This window comes from Schistocerca serialis, chromosome 7 (assembly GCF_023864345.2).
Source record: "Schistocerca serialis cubense isolate TAMUIC-IGC-003099 chromosome 7, iqSchSeri2.2, whole genome shotgun sequence".
Taxonomy (NCBI): domain Eukaryota; kingdom Metazoa; phylum Arthropoda; class Insecta; order Orthoptera; family Acrididae; genus Schistocerca; species Schistocerca serialis.
In genome coordinates this window covers 415955477-415977801 of record NC_064644.1, presented here as the reverse complement: position 1 = coordinate 415977801, position 22325 = coordinate 415955477, and the positions used below count along the sequence as shown (strand labels likewise).

Here is a 22325-nt window from a genome sequence, read left to right as displayed (position 1 = left end):
GTATCGTCCTTACGAGAGAATTAAAGTCAACAGCAACTTCTCTCCATGCCTTTACCTTGCTGGCCATACTGACTTTATCTGTTTTTTTGCTCTCAGTGATATCTTTATACTGGTCCAACTCAGTTTCCAGAAGCAAATCTTTTCCATATTGAGAAAAGTTTGCCAATCACTCCTTTTTCTGTTTAGTTGCTCATGGTTATACCTTCGTTAATTAATACTGCGTAGCTATAATGTACGATAATATCTTCCATCGAAGCACAGTAATCGTGTCAATATCTGATCTTAGCTGTGTTGTCAAGCATGTTATGTGCTACCTGAGATCAAATCTGAACCTGCTTCAGTGGATCCAAGTTTAGTGTTATACAATAGACCTGAGTCCTGAACATAGTTGACTTTCTGATCAGTTCACTTTCTCACCTAACGCCAAATTTGATCTCCTGTCAGCAACGTTTATACATTTGGCCTTAAGTGAACAATAAAATGTTACTGTTGGGAATCACTAATAGAGACAAAAACAGAAAACTAAATTGTGGAATGGAAGATGAAATTGTTACTCTTATGACAAAGGTTTGCAGGTGGGCTAGACATGTAGCCAGATGAAATGATGTATGGTAGATGTACCAAGGAAGTTGTGTACTGGACTCTTTAAGAGAAAATATTGAGGTGACAACCTAATCAAAGATGGATAACTGAGATTACAAATCATGCAGGAGTACATGGAATGTGTATCATTTAAGATCATAATGCACTGAAAGGTCAAGACGAGGCTATTTCCTTTCCCCCAAGCAGTTAATAGCAGCAAATACCCTATGGTTTCTGCTACTGCTCCTTTTGCTTTTGTGGTAGTTGTAATTTTGATGACCATATTACACACACACACACACACACACACACACACACACACACACACACACACACACACTTCATTTGCTTGCTCTATGCTGCCTTGGCTCTGACTGTGTCTAGGTTTACTGTGGACAATCTTAAAATTGGGCCATAGTTCAATTAAGCTGCTCATTATTTTGTTAATGAACACTCTACCATTGTCAGGATAAACCATTACGAATTTGTAATCTCCATCTGGTTGCGACTGGAAGTCTATGAGATCAACTTGACATCTGCAATTTAGCTCTTTGAACAGCATTGGCTTCACTACTATTCCTTTTTTCGTATCTTTTTGCTTTTGTAAACAAGGCTCACACAAACTAAGATAAATTTTGACATCTCTGTATGTCGTATGACAGAACATTGACTTAAAGCATTTCAGCATTTGGTCGCATCCACTGTGGCCAGCCATTACAGGGGAATCATGCAGAATATCTAACAGTTCTTCATCATCAACATAGTATTTAATCTTATCTTCTTCAGTTACAGATTGTATTAATTTGGTTACTCCATTCACCTCCAACACTTCATATCTCTTCAAAAACTTATCGTCGTTGCCGTCCCTCTTTCATCCAGATTTTAGTGATTTAGCCTTGCTGATAAGTGACTTGTACTTTTCTCTGTCGTTGAAGACAGAATTTTAACTGAGGTTTCCCCATTCCACTCAAAGATGTTTGTAGAACTTCACTGATTCAGCAATAGCTGCACTGAAGTGAAACGTAACTGCACTACTGTCAGCCATTACTGTACTGCTGTATCACATATAAATAACAAGCTGACAACAATTACATGCATGGTAGAGTTGTTGGACGCACTGTTAATAACCCAGGAGCAGCAATGGTTCACCTTCACTAGTGGATAATATGCTACTGTGCACTTTCACCTGCCGAGTACAGTGATGGTTCACCTTCACTAGTGGATGTGTGTTTTTCAGTTTATCGTAAGCTCTCACTAGAGTGGCCGGTATGAAAGTAGAGGTCACGGCCACTGCCTGCAGGGACTGCGGGCTGTGATTTGCACACCTTTTGGCTTTGTTGCCGTGTAAGTGCCATTAGCGGTGCGGTAGGACAGAGCAGCTGAAAGCTCAGTGTTACCGTGCTATATAGAGTGTTCACGTTTGATGTCAGTGTCTTACTGTCTTTTGAAAAGTGCTTTGACGTGTGTTCAGTGGTAAACAACAATGCAGGAGCAACAGCCTACTACTCCTCCAGTCATTGTGCGTAAAGGGCGGAAAGACAGTTGTAAACAATCGAAAATTACCATATCGAATGTACTCAAGTTTTTTCCTGATCTGGCTGACAATGAAGAAGCAAGGAATAACTTAAATTTTGCGCAAATTCATAAACTTACTGCTAAAGCATGTGGTAAGTCAACTGTAGGCTGTATTAGCAAATCTGTGTCATTGGCAGAATCTCCAGACATGAGTGAGTGCTTCGATTCCCCAAGAAAGGGATACGAACATGAACAGAAATCGACTGACTTAGACGATTTTTAACAAATAGCTCGTGTGTAGAACTGTACTTGGATGTTACAACAGAGGAGAGTATCCAGAGACAAAGAAAATAATCTTTTCCGCTCCCTTGGTTTCTGATTCGAGAAGTGTAATGATGGATGGAAATTCTTAGTGGAACCCAGAGACATTGCAGCAGCAAGAGCGAAGTTCTTGCATACAGTGCACTTCTTGCGTGCTGAAGACACCAGGCCTGTAGTGTGCTTGGATGAAACTTGAGTTTTACAGAACTACACCAATAAGTATATATGGCACAACTCCAAAGGAAATGGCGGTTTGAAAGAGCCTACTGGTAGAGGTGGCCGATTAATCATTGCACATGCTGGTTCATTAACCACAGGCTTCATACAAGAGGCCAAACTTGTTTTTCATGATGGGAAAAGTTCTGACCAATCCGATTACCATTCAGAAATGAATGGAGAAGTTTTTAAGAATTGGTTTATTCGACTGTTGTGTGCACTGGAAGAAGGGTCAATTATCGTGATGGATAGAAAAGCTGCCACGTTCAAATTGGTGCAAGGCAGATATTATCGAGTGGTTAAAGAGAAAGAGTGTTTCATTTTCAGTCGAAACAAAGGCTGAACTCCTGCCTAAGGAAGAAATCGTAGGTGCCAAAAAGACTTACGATTAGATCAACTGGCAAACGAAATGGAACACCAAGTGGTACGTCTACCACCATATCACTGCCAGTATAATCCCATTGAATTGATATGGGCCCAAGTAAAGCGAGAAGTAGCAAAAAGAAAATACTACTTTCAAACTTGCTGATGCCGAGAAGCTAACACGCGAAGCTCTTGACATTGTTACTCAGCAGGACTGGGGGAGGAGCGTAAAACACGCAGAAGCATTTCAAGAAACTGATTTCTTGAACCAGGGTTTAAGAGTCACCATAGTGGAATATGCGATCATACACCTGCCTTAAACAAGCGACAGTGAATCTGAAGACATGGAGCCAAAAGATCCTTCAGTTTGGGTAATTGCCTTCTATGTAAAAGCTGACTAATAATGTTTGTCTATTCATTTCAGTTATAGAAGGCATACTGCAAATGTTCTTCCCTTACAGTAGACGTCTGGTAAATTTATCACAAGTAGCGGTGATTAGTTTACTCGGCAGTAACTGTCAAATAAAATAAGACTCAATTCTGCATTAATTAACAGCAGTTTTTCCTAAAAACCTGTATAGAATGCCTTTACATTCGGATATAATCTTACTGCATTCGGTTTCCTTGTACGTTCGAAATTTAACTCCTTTTTTTCATAGAAAGATTTACTGGCTGTTTCGTAGTAAGGGTAATGCAGTTCATAAAATGATAAAACGTTGTGGTGCTTCTGTATTGACTGTATATATAAATAGTGCAGTAACATCAGAACAGTCCCAGCACCTATTCTGATTCTCCAAGAAGAACATAGAAATCTATGATATTGGATGACTTTTACAAAAAGCTAGAACTTAGGATTGTATTACTTTAGTATGACTGAGAATGGTATCAAAATTATTAATGGAAAATCTCATATTAAGATGTGAAACAAATACTAACAAAGAGATAGAGGCGCTGGCCAGTACTTACCTCAGCTCAGTACGATAGATTCACAAAACAGAACAGAAAATTTACATTCCTAGCTTTCGGAACATTGTTCCATCATCAGGGAGGAGAGAGGGGAAAAAAGGGAAGAAGGGAAAGTGGATTCATTTACTCATAACCCAGGTTATGAAGCAACAGGAAAAGGTAAACGGGGAGGGTAGCAAGGATGGAGGCATGGTTGTCAGAGGGAAGCCAAAGATATTCTACTGTTTAGTAGTGTGCCAGCTTCAAACCAAAGAGTATATATACAGAAGTAAAGAGGTATATAGTATAAAGAGAAACACAACTATCTAGAATGAAAAGATGCATGAATGGCTAAAAAGGATAGGGGAAAAAGGAGAAGACTGAAGAGTAAATGGGAGTGAGGTTGGTTAACGTAGGTTCAGTCCAGGGGGATGGCAGGATGAAAGGATGTGTTGGAATGGTATCAGATGGCTAGAGAATTAGAGGGTAATGTCCATGATAAAATTGATTATTCTGGCCAGTCACTTCAATGCTCTGTCTTCTCCACCTGCTTGGTTTTTAATTTAGAAACTGTAATGATGGACGAAATTTGAAACACAAGACATGGACATTGCAGTAGTAAGAACGAGGTTTTTGTGTACCAAGCATGTATTGCGTGCTGAGAATAATAGGCTTACAGCAAATTTAGATATATTCTGGGTTTCAGAAAACTTTTCGAACAAATATTTTGCTCGGCTTCAGTGAAAATATTGGCTTCAAAATAACTACAATTATTTTTACGTCTCATATATTGGTGTTTTGAGTGATGGATGCAATGATGAAGGACATGTATTAGCAGCCAGTAAAGTATTTTTGGGAAGTAGGGAATATTTTCGGTCATATTAAAGCGAGCCATCCAAACAAAACTCTTGGTGATGACCTACAACGATTTGTGCGCTACTGTGCACGGAACATCATGGAAGTAATTTGCCTCTGTACATGATATGATACAATAATGATGTCTGAAATGTTACCAAAAACAATTTTGTAGTTTTCTTAACAACTTTTTCACAGGAAGTTTGTTCACAGTTCTACAGAATGAAAATTCATCAGCGACTACATTTTTCGCTGCGCAGTCGGCAGTTTCACACCTCTTATAATATTTTGTTTTTGATCTCAGAATACTTTTATGTTTCCGAAATAAAAGATGCATCATATGCATCTGTAAACTTTGGGGATGTTCATATATATTTTTTCAGTCCAATTACATTAGTGATTCTGTTACTACCGCAGGTTGAAGTAAAAAAATTATTTTCCTACAATATTCCTTGTAACATTAGTTTTCATTTTTTTCATAGCAGCTGGTGAGAATTTTCTTTCGGAAAGTACTCTATCATATTCTAGGCTAAAAATAGAGTTGCCCAATTTTTTTTTTTTTTACAACATTTGAAATTATCAATATTTAAAAAAAGAAAAAGAAATGGCAATGCTGTAAGACAGCGAGATGACCTTGAAGCCCTATTTTCGTGCCGGCCACTATAGGGAAGGTTTACCTTCCCTAATGTTCCACTTCCACTATAAGACATATACCAACGTATTAGTTTTTATTCTTGGAAAATGGTCTGTAAAAATCTTTGCAAGATGCAAACATCTAAGACAAACTACACAGGTTTATGCAAAGAAGACTTTTCCAAAATGTGTGTCCAAGCTGACACACAGTTCTTCCAAAGTTTGTGTCAAAATATACCAACTTTTTTCTGTGCTTAGCTTGTTTAGATGTTCATTTTCTCTAGTGCTAAATATTATTATTTTCAGTGGCAAGTAATACTTATCACGAAATGCTTCCAGGCTCAATAGGGCAGCAGTCTCTCAAAACCAATTCATGAGTGTTCTGACACAGTTTGTGAGCTCTTTATAGATTAGATGCATTAGAGGATATCTCTTCTGAAAGAAACCAGTGAATCTTGAACATTTATGAGCACTTGTACAATCAAACATAATTTCTGCTAAGCTAGTTTAGTCTTTTAATAGTTTAAAAGTATTCTTGCATTTCAAAGAACTCATCAACTTGCTTTTGGTGCTGGGGTATGGACTGAAGAAAGTATTTCTTAACAGCTAAGCACTGTTCTAATAGTCTCTCTCCAGCTGTTTCTAACATCTCTCAGCTAGATGAAACATGTTTTGTATTTCACTGTACCCCCCCCCCCCCCCCCCCCCAAATCTTCCATACTATATGTTTTGCTATCAAACAAATTATAGAGAAAAAGATCATATCCACACCATTTTCACCAAAAAGTTGCAATTCTTTTTGGAATGCATTACGGATTATGTGTGCATTACATGTGCCAACATAAGTCAACTGTTTCCTTCTTAACAGACTCAAGGAATCGCAGATATGAGGATTTACAGCTTTTTTAACATTACAACATTACAATCTTTGAGTTTAGCGAAGTGAACATGCAGTAGTTGATGATTGATAACTATTGATGAAAAGTTGGGTAGTGACAAGAACCCAGTGGATGTGTGATGGAGTGAGTTTTTTTTTTAGAAGACTTTCTCTGGAGAGAAGAAATATTTTACTGTTACGAAAGTTGTGGAGGCTGCACTTGTACTTTCCCTTGACTGTGCCAATTTAGAAAGGGGACCATCTTGAACAAAGACACTGCAACTCTGTGTGAAAGAACATTGGATGCTCATTTGAGTTTAAAAGATGCTGTGGTGAATGTGTTTGAGGAGAGGAATTTCTTAAGTTGGTGTGCAAAGCTCATTTGAATACAAGTGGTACTGTGAAGATGAGAATAGCTGTGGAAAAACTGAGGAAACAATGAAAACAGGAAAAAGAAAAATTATTAAAGCAAATATGAAGAGTAAGTTTGAGAAAGAAAAAGTAATATTGGACATGGTGAACAGACACTGAAGAAAATTAAAGAAGAAGAAAAGGAGGTAATATTGACTACTGACAGTTTACTGGATAATGCAAACAAGTGCTTAAAAGAAGCAATAAATAAAAAAAGACTTTAGTCCTGAAGTATTTACGTTCTACCAAATCAGGAAGGACTTGTTTTTGTAATCAAAGTGCTCAGTAAGTCACTAATTTTAGTAGTAGGTTTGTTTTCCATCCATGTTAATTGTGTTTTCTTCTTTCTTCTCTTCTGCCCCACCCACTGTAGTTTTTCCTCTATCACTGTGTACGCATTTAAAAAATTTTCCTGTGTGTGTGTGTGTGTGTGTGTGTGTGTGTGTGTGTGTGTGTCACTTCAAAAGCAGACATTGAACAGGTCAGTTGATACGTATACGGGCAAAAGTAGTTTCTATCCATACACATTTAAAATCGCAAATAATACGCTTCATACATTTAGATATTTATGTAATACACTGTATAAATGTAAATATTCTTCCATGGAGTAAACTCAGTGGTGCTGTAAACAAGACTAAAAATTTTCTGGAAGTTTTAACTCGAGTATTTGTTTTTGTGTGGTCTGGAAGTTTCTGTAGAACTCCCATGTGGAGAGTACTCTTTTTGGCACACGGATGTGTTGTCTTGGCTCATGTGAATTCCAGATTTGCTTTCAGTTGCATTTGATTTTTTATGTATGTGGGAGAAGAGGGGTATTTGTTCCCACAGTCATATGTTGATACTCGTGATTTGCAGGCAGGTTACTTCAGCCAAGTACGGAATACAAAGAAATCTTCTCAGCGTTTGAAAGAAGCACTGTCGGAACAAAATCTTGCAGTAGCATTATATCTGCTAATGGCCCAACAGCGGTACTGTGTTCTGTACAGAGAAACTGAGAAGAGCCATCTCAAACTAGTAGGAAAATTATATGATCAGGTAAGGAGTGATACTTACTTGCTGTGTGATATGTATGCACAAAAATTCATTGATTATGGGGTGAAATGTCGTCTTGCAGCTCTTGTAAATAATGGGTTCTTGTGTTATCTAGTATCTCTGTCATGAGTTTGTTTCATGTTGATTTGTATTAGTTTTTGTAGTGTCTTTTGTGTGAATTATGCCCTTATATAGTATTCTTCTGTTGATACAAATATCAGTTGATACACTTACTTTCATTGGATTAATCTAAATTTATTTATTTAAAGTGTCAAGACACATTGGTGCAGTTTGGGACATTCTTAAATTCCACAATGTCAAATGAAGAATATGTGACAAAGATGCCATCAATTAATAAAATGCTTCTGGAGTACCACATGCATGCAGATGTAGCATTCTTTCTGGCGAGACCAATGTTTACGCATGCTATAAATGTGAGTAATTCTTCAAGTTGTTAATACATTTTATATTTAGTTTCTGTCCAGAGCTAATTGAGGAAACAAAGGGACGAGGAATATAAGCTGTTTGAATGTAGATGAGAGAAGTTGTATAGCTAGATTCTTATATAAAGCTGTAGCAGGCCTCCTAGCAAAAGAAGGGGTTTTTAGAAAGTCACGTAAATGACTCATCATTGACAAGACAGAATCATAAAATTTGCAACTTTGGTATCATTTAATTTGAAGAGAGAGTAGTTGAGGGTTATTTGAAAGAAAGTTGTGTGTTTATAAACTTTGTTCTCTGTTACTGCAGGAAAACAGACTTACTTGTTCCTGGACATCTCCTTGTGAATTGTAATTTTACTTGTAAACTAGATAACTTTCAAAATATATGAAAATATAGCATGTTTAACCACCATTCAAGCTGGTAGTTTCTGTGCTCATGCATATCATACTAACACTACTAGTTCACACAACCAGCTAATAAATTAATGTAGAAATTTTATTTAACCATTTCGTCGCCCTCTACCGCAAAAATCTGAAAATCCCTTCACTTTAGCATCATAAGAACAAACATTTGAAAATTAAAATCTCACTTAAATTTGTTCAATGCTGATAGTTGAGTATTAGGCTGTTACGGAGTATCCGTTCTGATATTGGTCACCTGCCAGTTAGATTTTGGTGGTGCTGTTTGCCACTAGATATTTCCTTGACTGTATGCACCTTTTAGTGCTCAATAACAAAATGTGCACTTTTAACTTCAGTTCTGTGTTGTGTAAGCAGTGTATTTGAAAATGGACAGTGATAGTAATCTTTAGTTTGACAATGAATTTAGCAGCTCAGAATGTGCGGAAGAATGTGACATTAATTCATTAGAGACTGGCAAGAGCTAACAATTGGTACAGAATAAATACTGGGCTATTCTCCAGCCAGCTCCTCCATGATTTCCACTCATGGATAAACATGTGACTCATTAGTGAACAACTGTACAGATTTTTGCGGATGACGCAGTTATCTATAGTGAAGTACTGTCTGAAAGACTGCATAAATATTCAGTCAGGTCTTGATAAGATTCAAAGTGGTGCAAAGATTGGCAGCTTGCTTTAAAAATTCAGAAATGTAATATGATGCACTTCACAAAACAAAAAAACATAGTGTCCTATGACTGTAATATCAATGAGTCACTGATAGCATCGGCCAAAATTACTCGTGCAACCCATCCTACAATATTCCTCAAGTGTGTAGGACCCAACCAAATAGGACTAATGGGTGATATTGAAGGTATACAAAGAAGGGCAGAACAAATAGCCACAGGTTTATCTGACCTGTCGGAAAGTGTCACAGAGCTGCTGAAGAAACTGAGCTGGCAGACCTGTGATGGATGTAAGCTATCTTGAGAAAGTCCATTTACAAAGATTCAGTACCTGGTTTTAAATGACGATTCTATAAGTATTCTAAACCACCTATGTAATGCTCACATATGGATCGTGAGGACAAAATTAGAATTATTGCAGCAGGCACAGAGGCATTCAGACAATCATTCTTCCTGCTCCATCGCCCCCCCCCCCCCCCCCTCCCCTCTCCAGAGGACTTAACACTCTTCAGTGAGGTTGTGCTTGGCTAGCACCCTGGGTGCCTTCTAGCAGTTAGTCTTTGAAGGCTGGCACCCGGCAGTTGCCAAGGTGATTACCTTTCATTTGTTGTCTCCTTCCCATTCCCCATTACGACTCTTAACCAGTGGAACATTTGCAGCATTAGGTTCAACAAGGAGTTATGGCTGCTCTTGGAATTGCACCATCCGCTTGTTTTTTTTTTTGCCTCTAAGAAACAAAATTGCATCCTTGACACCACTTTGATCTCCCACATTTCCTTTCGCCCGGGATGGGTAAGCTGGGTATAAGTTGCAATTGGTATTTGGAAATGAAGAGACTTGCACAGTACGCGGTAGCATGGATAGCTGCATCAAACAACATAAATAATTTCATAATTATTTTAAGTTATGAGTGTTGTGCGTAACGTATTTGGTCATAAATTGCGGTTTGTCATTTACGGTTGCTGTATCGTATAGTATGATTAACTCATCATGTAACACTTAGCTTTCCCTTTCCATTTATTCTAAATTAAGGCTTTTTTCAAGTTTATTTTTGACCATAACGTCAAATAAAGAGCAGGGGAATCAGTAACTTCTTTCCCGGGTTTTTGTAACTTCTTTCCCAGGTTTTTCCCAGATTTTTGTGTTGTTATCATCACTTTCAGTTATTAAAGGAAACAGGTAACATTTGTAGCATAAGAGGTACATAAAATAAAAAAAAATGGTTCAGCAAACTTAGTATACAGTTATTTGTTTACTGTTGTATAAAAGATTGCACGAACTGCAATTCATCCCCGATGTGAATACTTCTCTTGGGCACAGAAGGAGTTAGCAGATATTTGTAAGCAGTCAGAAATCTTCCTACTACAATCAAGCAAATGAAAGCTGTTGTAAATGGATGTGTTGGGAGGGATATTGAGGTAATGTACTAAAAATACCAAATGAAAGCTGTTGTGAATGGATGCATTGGAAGGGATACCAAGAATAATTTACCAGAAATACCAAATGCACCTTAAATACGATCTGCTTACATGGATTATGTCTTCTGTACAGAAAGTACAGCAGTATCACTGCTCGTCCTCTTGACTATGAGTGACTTGTCAATTCTGGGCCTAGATACTGTGTGCAGTGGAGACAGGAACCAAGAAGAACTCATGATGTAACAAGCATCCACCTAACCAACATGTTCGGGTGCTGTCTTTCACTGAAACTGAGCCAGTAAGACTCACTTTTTCTGTTGGTACACCTGCTGTGTTCTGTACCAAGGCAAATCCAGAGGGGTAGGACTCGATTAATCATCAGCTCTTCAAATGTACAATAAGCAGTAGTATGTCTGAGGCAAGTAGCAGCAGGGCTGTGAAGGAACCACATGCGCTCAATGAGTGTGCCTAGGGGACATCATTCTGTATGTGAAGAGGTTGTTCTGGCAGACATTGAGGAAACAATGTTCAGATTGTGGTGTATGTTGAAACAAATAAATTATTTTGTCTGGACTTCGAAAACATATTTTAGTTATTCCAGAGAGTGGCAGAAAGGATTGAGAAGACCAGTCTTGCTAATGGAGATTCAACAAAATTCTCAATTTTCAGTATCCTCTCCAGACCAAGTTGGTTCCCCCTAAATCAGAGTTGAATGGCAAGCTTGAACAAGAGACTTGCTTCTGTGACAAGCCTCTCCAGGAAGCTGGCTGTGTTGGATGCATGTAAGGTTCAAATGGCTCTGAGCACTATGGGACTTAACATCTTAGGTCATCAGTCCCCTAGATCTTAGAACTGCTTAAACCTAATTGCACGGCCACCGCGGCCGGCTGATGCATGTAAGGTGTTTTTTTTTAATTAGCTGACACTCTATCCAGTCCAGATGATTATCCTAGTGGTTATGTGCCAAAGCACCCACAACTAAGTGCCATAGTTTGAAACACACTTAAAAAGCAATGGAGCTGTGTACAAAAAGATAGATTGCTATTGCTGTAAAGAAGACACATCAAGTTGCAGACAGCACAATTGAAAGATACTTACACAAATCTTTCAGCCATGGCCTTCATCAGCAGAAGAGGAACAGGGAAACACACGCCATTCATCAGGAGAGGAACAGGGAAAGAAGGTGGGTGTACACAGAAAAGGGAAGGAGCAGGGAAAGATGGGCAGATGCACACCGAAATGGCGAGGAGCAGGGAAAGATGGATGGGTGCACACCCATCCATCTTTCTCCACTCCTCTCCTTTTCACTCTTTTTTTTCCCCACCTCCTAGCCCCACAACCTCCTGACACCACCCCTGTTGGCATTCTAGTCCCTGCACACTCTGCCACATGGCGTTCCTCTGTCACCCAACCCATACACCACTATCCCTTCCCCACCCCTCCAGAGTGTTCTTTGATCCCATGTGATAGTTGGATTCTGGCCAGTGTTGCTGGTCATGTGAGCATGAGGTGTGCTTACATGTGTGTACGAATAGTGTGTATTTCTCTTTTGCTGATGAAGGCTGTGGCCAAAAGCTTTGTGTAAGTGTGAATTGTGGCTGTCTACAACTTAACATGTCTTCTTTAACTGTAAGTAGCAATCTATCTTTTCCTACATTGTTGATGTTCCTAAGTGGATTTTCCAGTGGTTAAAACCCAGAATTGGTAGCAATGATATTTTATCAGTAAATTTAAGTGTATATCGAAAAGGTAAGCTAATCGGAAATGGAGGTGGTTAATTTGTCAGATTAGACGGGAAATTTTGATAGAAATTGGAGGTGTGTGCAAGACTGTTTGGTCATGACTCTACATTAATGTTGGGCATAAACTTATAATTGCATTTTTCTGTCTATCACTTAACTCATCACCAGATGTAACTGAAAACTTTAGAATAATCTTATGTTTGTTAGTGTTTAAGTTCCCAAATCACCTTGGCATCATTGGACATTATCATCATCCAACAATCAAGTGAGATTATTAGTTTTTTAAATGGTGGGCTTCAACAAGACATCCAGCATAACATCACTTAGTGCCTTCTCAGAAAAAGTGTACCCAAACTCTGGAATGTCCTCCTTGAAACTGGTATCAGTGACATGAGACTTTTATAGCAGCAGGAATTTTCAAAGTTCGAAGGGCAGCTACAACAGGTAGGAAGATGTACATGTTTATTGATCTAGATAAAGAGATAGTTGTTCCATATTTCAATGAGGAATTGGAACATTTAGCTCTGGGCAGGAGTATGTCTCAAGTTTAAAAGAATAGTTAATCATACACCTGATACATACTTGGCCAGTAGCATAGCTGATATCAGTGAACGGACCATCGTGTATAGTCACTCTAAAAAAACATCTAAAGAAACTGTTGCGTGAAACATGTTTGCCTGTCAAGAGTGCATGAAGCCTTCAGCAACTACCTTATCAGGATATCATCGAAAGATTTGTCATGAAACGGCCATCAATGCCACACAATCATTTCCACCACATGTTCCTCTTGCGTTGTTTGGTTTAGTAATCCATAATAAATACCTGTCATAGAGCTAGCGCAAGTATACAGACTCCCAAATGAAATTAATTGTAACCAGAAGGAGCTGTATGAATGGAACTGAGTATAAAGAATGGGAAAGATGAGCCACATAAATTATCACAATAACAAGACAAACAGTAATAGCCCTACATTTGAATGGTACCTTAATTTATTGAGCTGTGCATCTGTTCACATGTAACAGTGATAATATTAACTTGTCCGATGGTGGTTCTGGGACTGCCTTCTCAACAGGTGTTCCTTACTGTACTACATACTCCCAAAACCATCACGCAGTTCAGCTGCAACAGGCCAGCTTGCAACCTGTTTGACAGAGTATTCACTGTTCCTCACATTGCTGAGAAATCAATCTCTTTGAAATACAATGAGTTGCCCATTCTGATCCGAAATTCATTGCTAAGGCATGCTGGGCACTCATGGATATTTGCTTCACAAACACATCTATAATACTGTGCGTTTCATTATTGTATCATTATTCCAGTTACAAACAGTTATTAAAAAGATAGATTACTACTCACCGTAAATATGACATGTTGAGTTGCAGACAGGCGCAATGAAAGACTATTAGGCACAAAGCTTGTGGCTGAATCCTTCTTCAGAAAATAAATGAGAAAAATCTCTTGAGTGCTCTAGCCAGATTGCAGCTGTTGTGTTGAACAGAAACAGCAATCTCGTGTGGGGCAGGGAAGGAGAAGGGATAGCATGGTACAGTTGGGGCGAGAGAAGAGTGCAGTCTGCCAGAGCAGGCAGGGACTACAAGGCATCAGGATAAGGCTGCCAGGTGCAGCATTGGAGGAGGGAAAGGGGAGTGGGAAACAAAAAGGGAGAGGAGCAGAGAGGGGAAAAAACTGATCGGTGTGTTGCCAGAGTGTGTCACATAATGAGGGTGTGAGGACATGAATTGGAAGGAGGTGATAGGACAAAGGTAGGCAGAAAATGTGACTGGAGGGTGTGGGGCAGTAGGTTACCATAGATTGAGGCCAGGATAATTTCGGAATCGGAGATTTGTTGTGAGAATAACTTTCAACTGTGCAGTTCAGGAAAGCTGGTGGAGAAAAGGACACCCACATGTCCTGGGTTGTGAAGCAACCATTGAAATCGAGCATGTTATGTTCAGCTGCATGTTGTGCCACGGGGTGGCCTACTTTGCTCTTGGCCACAGTTCAGTGCTGGGTATTCATCATGGTAGGGAGCTAGTTGTTGGTAGTCATACCAATATAAAAGGCTGTGCAATGATTGCAGCAGAACTCGTATATGTCATGGCTGTTTTACACAGTTGGCCTGGCTTCTGATGGGATAGGATAAGCCTGTGATAGGACTGGAATAGGAAGTGTTGGGTGGGTGGATTGGAGAGATCTTGTACCTGGTTCTTCCACAGAGATATGATTCCTGTGTCAAGAGGTAGGGATTGGGGAGTGACATAGGGAGGGACTAGGATGTTGTGGAGGTTGGATCAGTGATGGAAAACCACTTTAGGAGGGATGCGAAGGATATTGGAAAGTGTGTCCTTCATTTCAGGGCATGGTGATAGGTAATGAAAGCCCTGGCAAAGAATGTGGATCAGTTGTTCCAGTCCAGGGTGGTGTTGGGTGACGAATGATGATGATGACGATGATGATGATGATGATGATGATGATGAAGTCCCATACTCCTTGACAGAGCATAGGGGATGATGCGCGAGACCTGCGCTGCTGTACTAGGCAAGGTCCTAGTGGAGGTGACTTGCCATACCCCCCTCCTACCATAATGGAGATGAATGATGATGATGAAGACGACAGAACAACACCCAGTCATCTCGAGACAGGTGAAAATCCCTGACCCTGCTGGGAATCGAACCAGGGACCCCGTGCTTAGGAACCGAGAAGGCTACCGCGAGACCACAAGCTGCGGACTGGGTGACGAAGGGCACACTCTTTTGTAGCTGGTTCTTGGGGGTGGTGGGAGGATTGTGAGTGTGAGGAGATATGGCAAGGGAAATCTTTTGACGGAAATTCTGGTCTGTGAAGGCCTTTTTGAGACCATCAGCATACTGGGCAACAGAGTTCTTGTCACTGCAGATACATGGTTCTTGGTTGACTTGGCTGTATAGGAGGAATTTTTTGGTGTGGAAGGGTTGGCAGCTCTTGGCATACAAGTACTGTTGGTGGTTGATGGGTTTAATACAGATAGAGATGTGGACAGAGCCATCAGAGAGGAAGACCAAATCAACATCCATTAAGGTGGCACATTGGTTTGAGGAGAACCATGTGAAATGAATGGGATAGACGCTTTTGATGTTTGGAAGGAATGAATTGGGGTGTCTTTATGCAGAGTTCAGACCATGAAGATGTCATCATTTAATCGGAATCAGATCAGGGGTTTTGGGTGGCTAAGTTTCCTCCAGATGGCCCAGAAACAGGTAGGCATAAGGCGAATGCCATGTAGGTGCACATGGCTGTTCCCTGGGTTTGTATGTATACCTTCCCCTCAAAGGAGAGGTAGTTGTGTGTTAGGATATAGTAAGGTCTCTGAGGAGTGATGTAGTGGGTTTGGAGTCTGAAGGATGTTGGGAGAGGTAGTGTTCAATGGCAGCAAGACCATGGGCATGAGGGATGTTGGTGATTAGGGAAGTAGTGTCAGCAGTGACAAATAGGGATGCAGAAGGTAAAGGTCTGGGGATAGTGGAGAGTCAAGTGAAGGAAATGGTTGGTATCATTGACATTGGAAGCTATAAATGTAGGGCAATTGGTTGATGGTGTTGCTCAGTGAGGGCCAAAATTCTTTCAGTGGGGGCACAATAACCAATTACAAGGGGGGTCCTGGATTGTTCAGTTTGTGGGATTTGGGGAGCATGTAGAACATGGCTGTGTGGGGTGTCATGGAGATGAGAAGGGAAATGGATTTGGGGAGAGGATGTGTTAAGACCCTAACGCTTTAAGCAGGGATTGGAGGTTATGTTGAACTGGGATGGGATCATTCTGGCAGATTTTATAGATGGATGAGTCAGACAATTTGCAGAGGCATTCCGCAAGATAGTCACAGCGATTCCTAACAACAGTGGGGGAACCTTTGTCTGCAGGTAGGATGATAAGGTGAGGATCAGTTTGTAGACTGTGTATTGCTTTCTTTCTTCGGCTGAAAGGTAGGTGTTCTTAGAAAGGGTCTTTGGGAAGGGTTATGAGACGAAATAAGAGGTAAAGAATTCCTGGAAGGTGACCATGGGGGTTGTTAAGAGAGAGGAAGGAGGGTCACAGAAGGCATTCTTCTCTCCACACACCCCTACCCTGCTATCCTTCCCCATTCGCAGCTCCACTCCAGAGTGCTGCTTTCATTCAACGTAATCGTTACAGAGCGGCCAGAGGTAGCAGACCTGTGTCCTGTGTGTGTGAGGTTTGCCTGCTTCTCTCTCTCCCTCTCTCTCTCTCTCTCTCTCTCTCTCTCTGTGTGTGTGTGTGTGTGTGTGTGTGTGTGTGTGTGTGTGTGTGTGTGTGTGTGTGTTTGTTTTTCCTCTCTTTTCTAAAGAGGGCTTTGGCCGAAAGCTTAGTGTTTAACAGTCTTTTTGTTGTACCTGTGTGCAACTCACCATGTCATCTTTATGGTTTGTAGAAATCTATCATTTTCGTAATTGTTGATGTTCTAACCTGAACTTACCACTGTTTGTTATTCCAGTTATAGCTGAACAAATCTGTGTAGTGGTGAAGGGGGTGAACTCATAGTTGAAAGTGGAGTTATACCTCGATCCAGATGTAGGTTTATGTGTGGTTTTCATGAATCATTTAAAGTGCAGATTAGGATTCCTTTGGAAAGACAAAAGACGATTTCCTGATAATTCTTGTTTTCTGTTGCAGATGGTCTAAAAACCAATGAGACATTAAATCTTACTATTTTATCAGGTACTAATGTTGTGATGTAGGTATTACTCTTGGATCCAGTTCTGCTGTGCTGCTTACTGTTGAAATCTTACAAGATTAGTTATGTCTCACCTGCCTGTGTTACATGAGTCATCTTCATTTCTTCAGTATGAACTACTTTAGTTTCAAGAATTTTAATTATGGATGATTATATGGCTTTGTATGAATAATTTCAAGTTTAGAGTAATAAATTATTTTTAAATTCTTCTGGGGTGACATGCATTTATCTTGCAAAATATGATTGTTATTAATGATGTCTTCACCTGCACCCCCTCTTCACTCTCTCTCCCTCCCCCTTCACTCCCCCCCCCCCCTCTTCCCTGTCACTCTATCTATTTCTCTGCAGCTATCTGTCCCCCATCACCTCCAAAGATGGACCACATATTTTATTAGTTAAAGTGGTAAATACGATATTATTCACTGTAAGCTGACTTTATATTATGAAAAGGGTAGTTACTCACTGTATAGCAGTGATGCTGAGTCTCAGGTAGGCACAACAAAAAAACTGTCACAAAATAAGCTTGGGGGGGGGGGGGGGGGGATCAACCACTTTTCGCAAATGTAACTCACACATGTGTGTACACGACACTTCAGCTGTCAGAAACTATGGTGTGTGTGTGTGTGTGTGTGTGTGTGTGTGTGTGTGATCTATTTTTGACAAAGGCCTTGTTGACCGAAAGCTTATTTTGTGACTGTCTTTCTGTTGTGCCTTTCTGTGACTCAGCATCTCCGCTATATGGTGAGTAGCAACAATACTTTTAATAATATTGTGACTTCACCTGTAACTGACTTAATAAAAGACAGTGATGTTAACCAGTATTGACTGGTTTCCATTTGTTGCTAACTTAAATTATCAAACAAAACTGTATTTAGTGCATTCATGGCTACAAAAGCAACAGTGATAGTGGAGTTAAAGATTGTTGGAATGCGTGTGGTGAGATCAAAATAGTCTTGTTTTCTGACATCTTGATATATTTCACAGAAAAACATATGCTATCCAAAATTGACAGCGACCAAAAAGCAGGCAGTACCAGCCAGTCACTTCATTTCTACTAATTTAATTAGTTTCACATGTCACCTTGCCAAGTGTCTTATTGGAGTATCTATATAATATACAATTCTGTCTGATGCAGCTTGACATTTTTCACATTTTCTTCCTGTTGATTTTTTTCAGTTACGATTTGAAGCATTACGAAAAGCAGATCCAAATGGTAAAAAGATGTCTGCATCACAGAAACATCAAAAGTATTGTGAAGCAGTGAGTGAGATAATGGGACCAATTGTGGCATCTGTGAAACCATTACATCCAGTAAAAGTGTGGGAAGATATTTCTCCTCAATTCCTTGTCACGTTCTGGTCTCTTACAATGTATGACTTGTTCGTTCCTGTCGAGAGCTACCAGCGTGAGATCAGTAAGATTCGACAGTTGTCACAAGCAGCCTTGGATTCAAAAGATATGGTATGTTGTTGAGTTTTGGTAATTTCTTACATAACAGAATTTGACAATGACATTTCAGATGCCAGTTGATTTCCAAAAGTTGCAATTCGATTTCTTTGTTTGGCCCCTTAACTTAGTTGCTACATGTTTTTCATGTTTGAACACACCTTCAGTTGTGTGTTTATGGTTTACCGATATTATTGAGAAGACGTTTTTGTGATTGTCTGTCTGGAGTATTGGTTCTCTTTCACATACAATATCTTAAAGACTGCACTTGTCAAATTCTCTGGCTTAACTTTGTATGAAATCAGAAACTGCGATAAAGACATCCGGTTAAGCAACAATTAAGATCTGGCACTCAGTTTATTGTCACAGGACCGTGCAACAAATTAGAAAATTACTGAACAGTGATATCAGGATATAAATCTCATACAAAAGGATAAGATATGTTTGGGAATAAAACTTCCCTGTATAAATAATGATTTGTAGCCATGTTGTTGTTGGAGTCCACACAGTGCGCACATGTAGAATTATTGCCTGCAAGGCCTAAAGCAAAAAAAATTAAAAAAAAAAATACTGCAGTCACCTGAATATTGAAGGAATAAAAGCTTATGTCACCCCCCCCCCTTTTTTTTTCCTTCTGTCCTAAAGTCACCCTTACTAACAATGAACATTATTTAGACTATGACAACACAAAACATTTCTGATTTTATCAAAGATTTATAAGGCTTTGTACATACATATGCTAAGAAAGTAATGACAGTAATCATCAACAATGATTCACTTGAATATTTAATTGATATTTTGAAAGTAAATTAAGCATATTGTGTTAGTCAGTAATTTGCCCACTATTAGCATACAGCCAGTAAAAATTAAAAGTAGTACAGTAGAAAAAGGTAACTATACTTATAATAATAATAATAATAATAATAAATAATATAAATTCCGGGATGGAACAATACATAAAATAAGGGAAAGGCAACCAGTCACCTACAGTGGATCGATGCATGGAGCATACACCAAACAAAATGTCATTCACTCTAGCTTTCGAGCACTAGCTCTTCTTGTAGCAATAGTAGACAAATTTGCACAACAACCACACTGACTCTCAAATGCACACTCCCATGGCCATGGCCTGAGTAATTATTGATACTTGATGGTTGAAAACAGCTGCCTGAGCTGTGGGAGGTAGGGAGGGATAACAGAAAAGAGGCAGGTCTTTGCACAGAAGACTCTGCAGCCGTACAAGAAGATAAACAGGGTGTCTACGACCCGGGACAAGCGGGAGATCCGGGAATAACCCGGAAATTTTTTCATCCGGGAGAAAACCGGGAAAAACCCGAGAATTTTTTAGAATTCTGGGAATTTTTCATTTATTAAGTTTTCAGTTAATTTTTTGTGATTTTGACTGGTAAGAACCAATACTCTAACTAAAGGATATTATTGTATCCCGCTAATGCAGATCAATACTGCAGCGTTAAAACATGAACGAGAGAAAAAAACGAAAATAAAACTGAAATTGCAAAGGAAATGCACCATATAAAATAACAGAGTGCTCGTACAAGCGTCTGCCAACAGCAGAATGTGTCAAAGGCTTTTTAGTACCTTTTCCCGCTTCTGGCTACAGAAATGTGGCTGTTGGCTGTGTAAGTAGCAGTAGCAGCAACCAACCACATGGTACCCTGAAAAATTTTACTGGCCCGCCCAAGCTTTCAGATTCACACGTGCGCAGCAGGCCCGGATCTAGTGGGGGGTGAGGGTAAACCGGGATGTCTGAACCAGGCAGCCATTTCAGGGGGAGGGGGCAAATTCATATTCTTGAGGAAAAAAATCCTTGTTTCACAAAGCACCTAGCATCCAGCGCACGTCGGTCTGTCGATTATTCGTATGATTTTGAAACGCACCACTGCTGGTCTTTGAACACATTCTAAGTGGATTTCTGAATTAATTATAAGTTGATTTTTGAATCCGTGCGTATTGTACGTGATGCCTCTGCCAGGGGAATCGTCGTCACACCTAGAAACAAACTTTCCAGCAGACAAAACGGGACGGGGCTTTACGAGCTGAGAGGAATAAAACCGAACCTGAGAATACCAACTGCTGCCTGTTTACGTGGTTGATTTGGTTTGCGAATGTTCAGCGTTGTTACAATTACTAGCGAAATCCATAGATTCTGATTACCAGAGTGGAAGTAAACGACTAACAGGAATAACAGGTAAGAAAGATTACGTATTATCTTCTCGGTGTTTCCAAGAAATTGGAATTTTGACAGAAAATTTTTTGCCAGATCACTACACTAGACAGGGCCAGTTGCAGTCCCCAGCTAGCAGTCGTTTAAGTTCCATTCTGGAAGTAGCGCAGGAAACGCATTGTACGAACTCGTAATAACGACGAACCGGAGAATAATCTCTGGATAACTAAACCGGTGATTGTAGCAGGGATAGTAAAGTTAACCAGAGAATGAGTTTTGACAGTGTAGGAATAGTTACAGAATTAGTGATAATAATACTGTTTGTTTGAACGATGAAGAAGAAGAAACGGGGATATCACACAAATTATGGAAGAATAGGACGATTCCAAATTTATACAAAAATGTCGTTCTGTTTTTCGGTTTCGTGCATGAGAAAGTGGAGCGCATGAATAAAATGTGAAACCATTTCGTAACGTAAAGCTTTTTGCTTGTAGTAGGCCAAATAGGTATTTCGTATTGGTACTTTGTGAATTATTTTGTCGTATTATAAAAATGATCATTATTGCCAAAACAGTGTCACTTATTTGGTGTGTGTTAAAATTGCTGCAATATTAGAAAGGCCTATTTTGTTTTATTCGGCATACAGTGACAAACCAGACGTAATCAGATTGAGAAACCGCACCAGTCTTGGGTACTATTTGTGTTAGCAGCTTTTTCAGTTTTAGACGACGACATTTCCATTTTTCACGTAGCAAAATGTTTGACGAATAAAGAATCCAGATTTTCTGAAGAGTACTTGTTCTCCTGGTTACAAATAATCCTATCCAGTATCAATTGCAAGGGGTTGGGCAGAATGTCAAACCGGCCGACTGTGAGCAGGATAGGCACTAGCGGACATATTGAGTTCCACAGAGTGAAATACAGTGACGTGCGCTATAAGAATGTTGTTTGAAGAGGCGTGGCACTGCACTGCACTGCACACTTAAGACCAAAAAACGTGTCTTACAATTCCTCGAACATATACGAGGTGTGGCTAGAAAAAACCGGACTAGTACTGGTGAAACAATAAAACGAATGCAATAAGGCTGAAAGTCGCGTGGCCTGTCACGTGACTCTCGCTCCGCCTACTGCTCGAGTTTCATCTGCCTCCTGCACTCAGTCTGCCCGTGGCGTCTGTTTTAAGTAGTTGACGTTTTGTCTGTGCGTCGGAAAATGTTGAGTGTACAGAAAGAACAGCGTGTTAACATCAAATTTTGTTTCAAACTAGGAAAATCTGCAAGTGAAACGTTTGTAATGTTACAACAAGTGTACGGTGATGATTGTTTATCGCGAACACAAGTGTTTGAGTGGTTTAAACGATTTAAAGATGGCCACAAAGACACCAGTGATGACACTCTCACTGGCAGACCATTGTCAGCAAAAACTGATGCAAACATTGAAAAAATCGGTAAACTTGTTCGACAAGATCGCCGTTTAACAATCAGAGCAGTGTCTGAGTTAACAGGAGTTGACAAGGAAAGTGTTAGGC

At 39.7% G+C, this 22325-nt stretch overlaps 1 protein-coding gene across 3 annotated transcripts in view; it reads left to right on the top strand.

The window, feature by feature from the left end:
• The window catches only part of LOC126412858 (THO complex subunit 2), a 317539-nt gene that overhangs the window by 135000 nt on the left and 160214 nt on the right, over nt 1-22325 (top strand). For all 3 annotated transcript variants that reach the window (XM_050082722.1, XM_050082721.1, XM_050082720.1), the window contains exons 15-17: nt 7574-7753; nt 8020-8184; nt 18343-18627. In XM_050082722.1, the coding sequence (XP_049938679.1) occupies nt 7574-7753; nt 8020-8184; nt 18343-18627 (630 nt within the window). The remainder of the gene's footprint in view (nt 1-7573; nt 7754-8019; nt 8185-18342; nt 18628-22325) is intronic.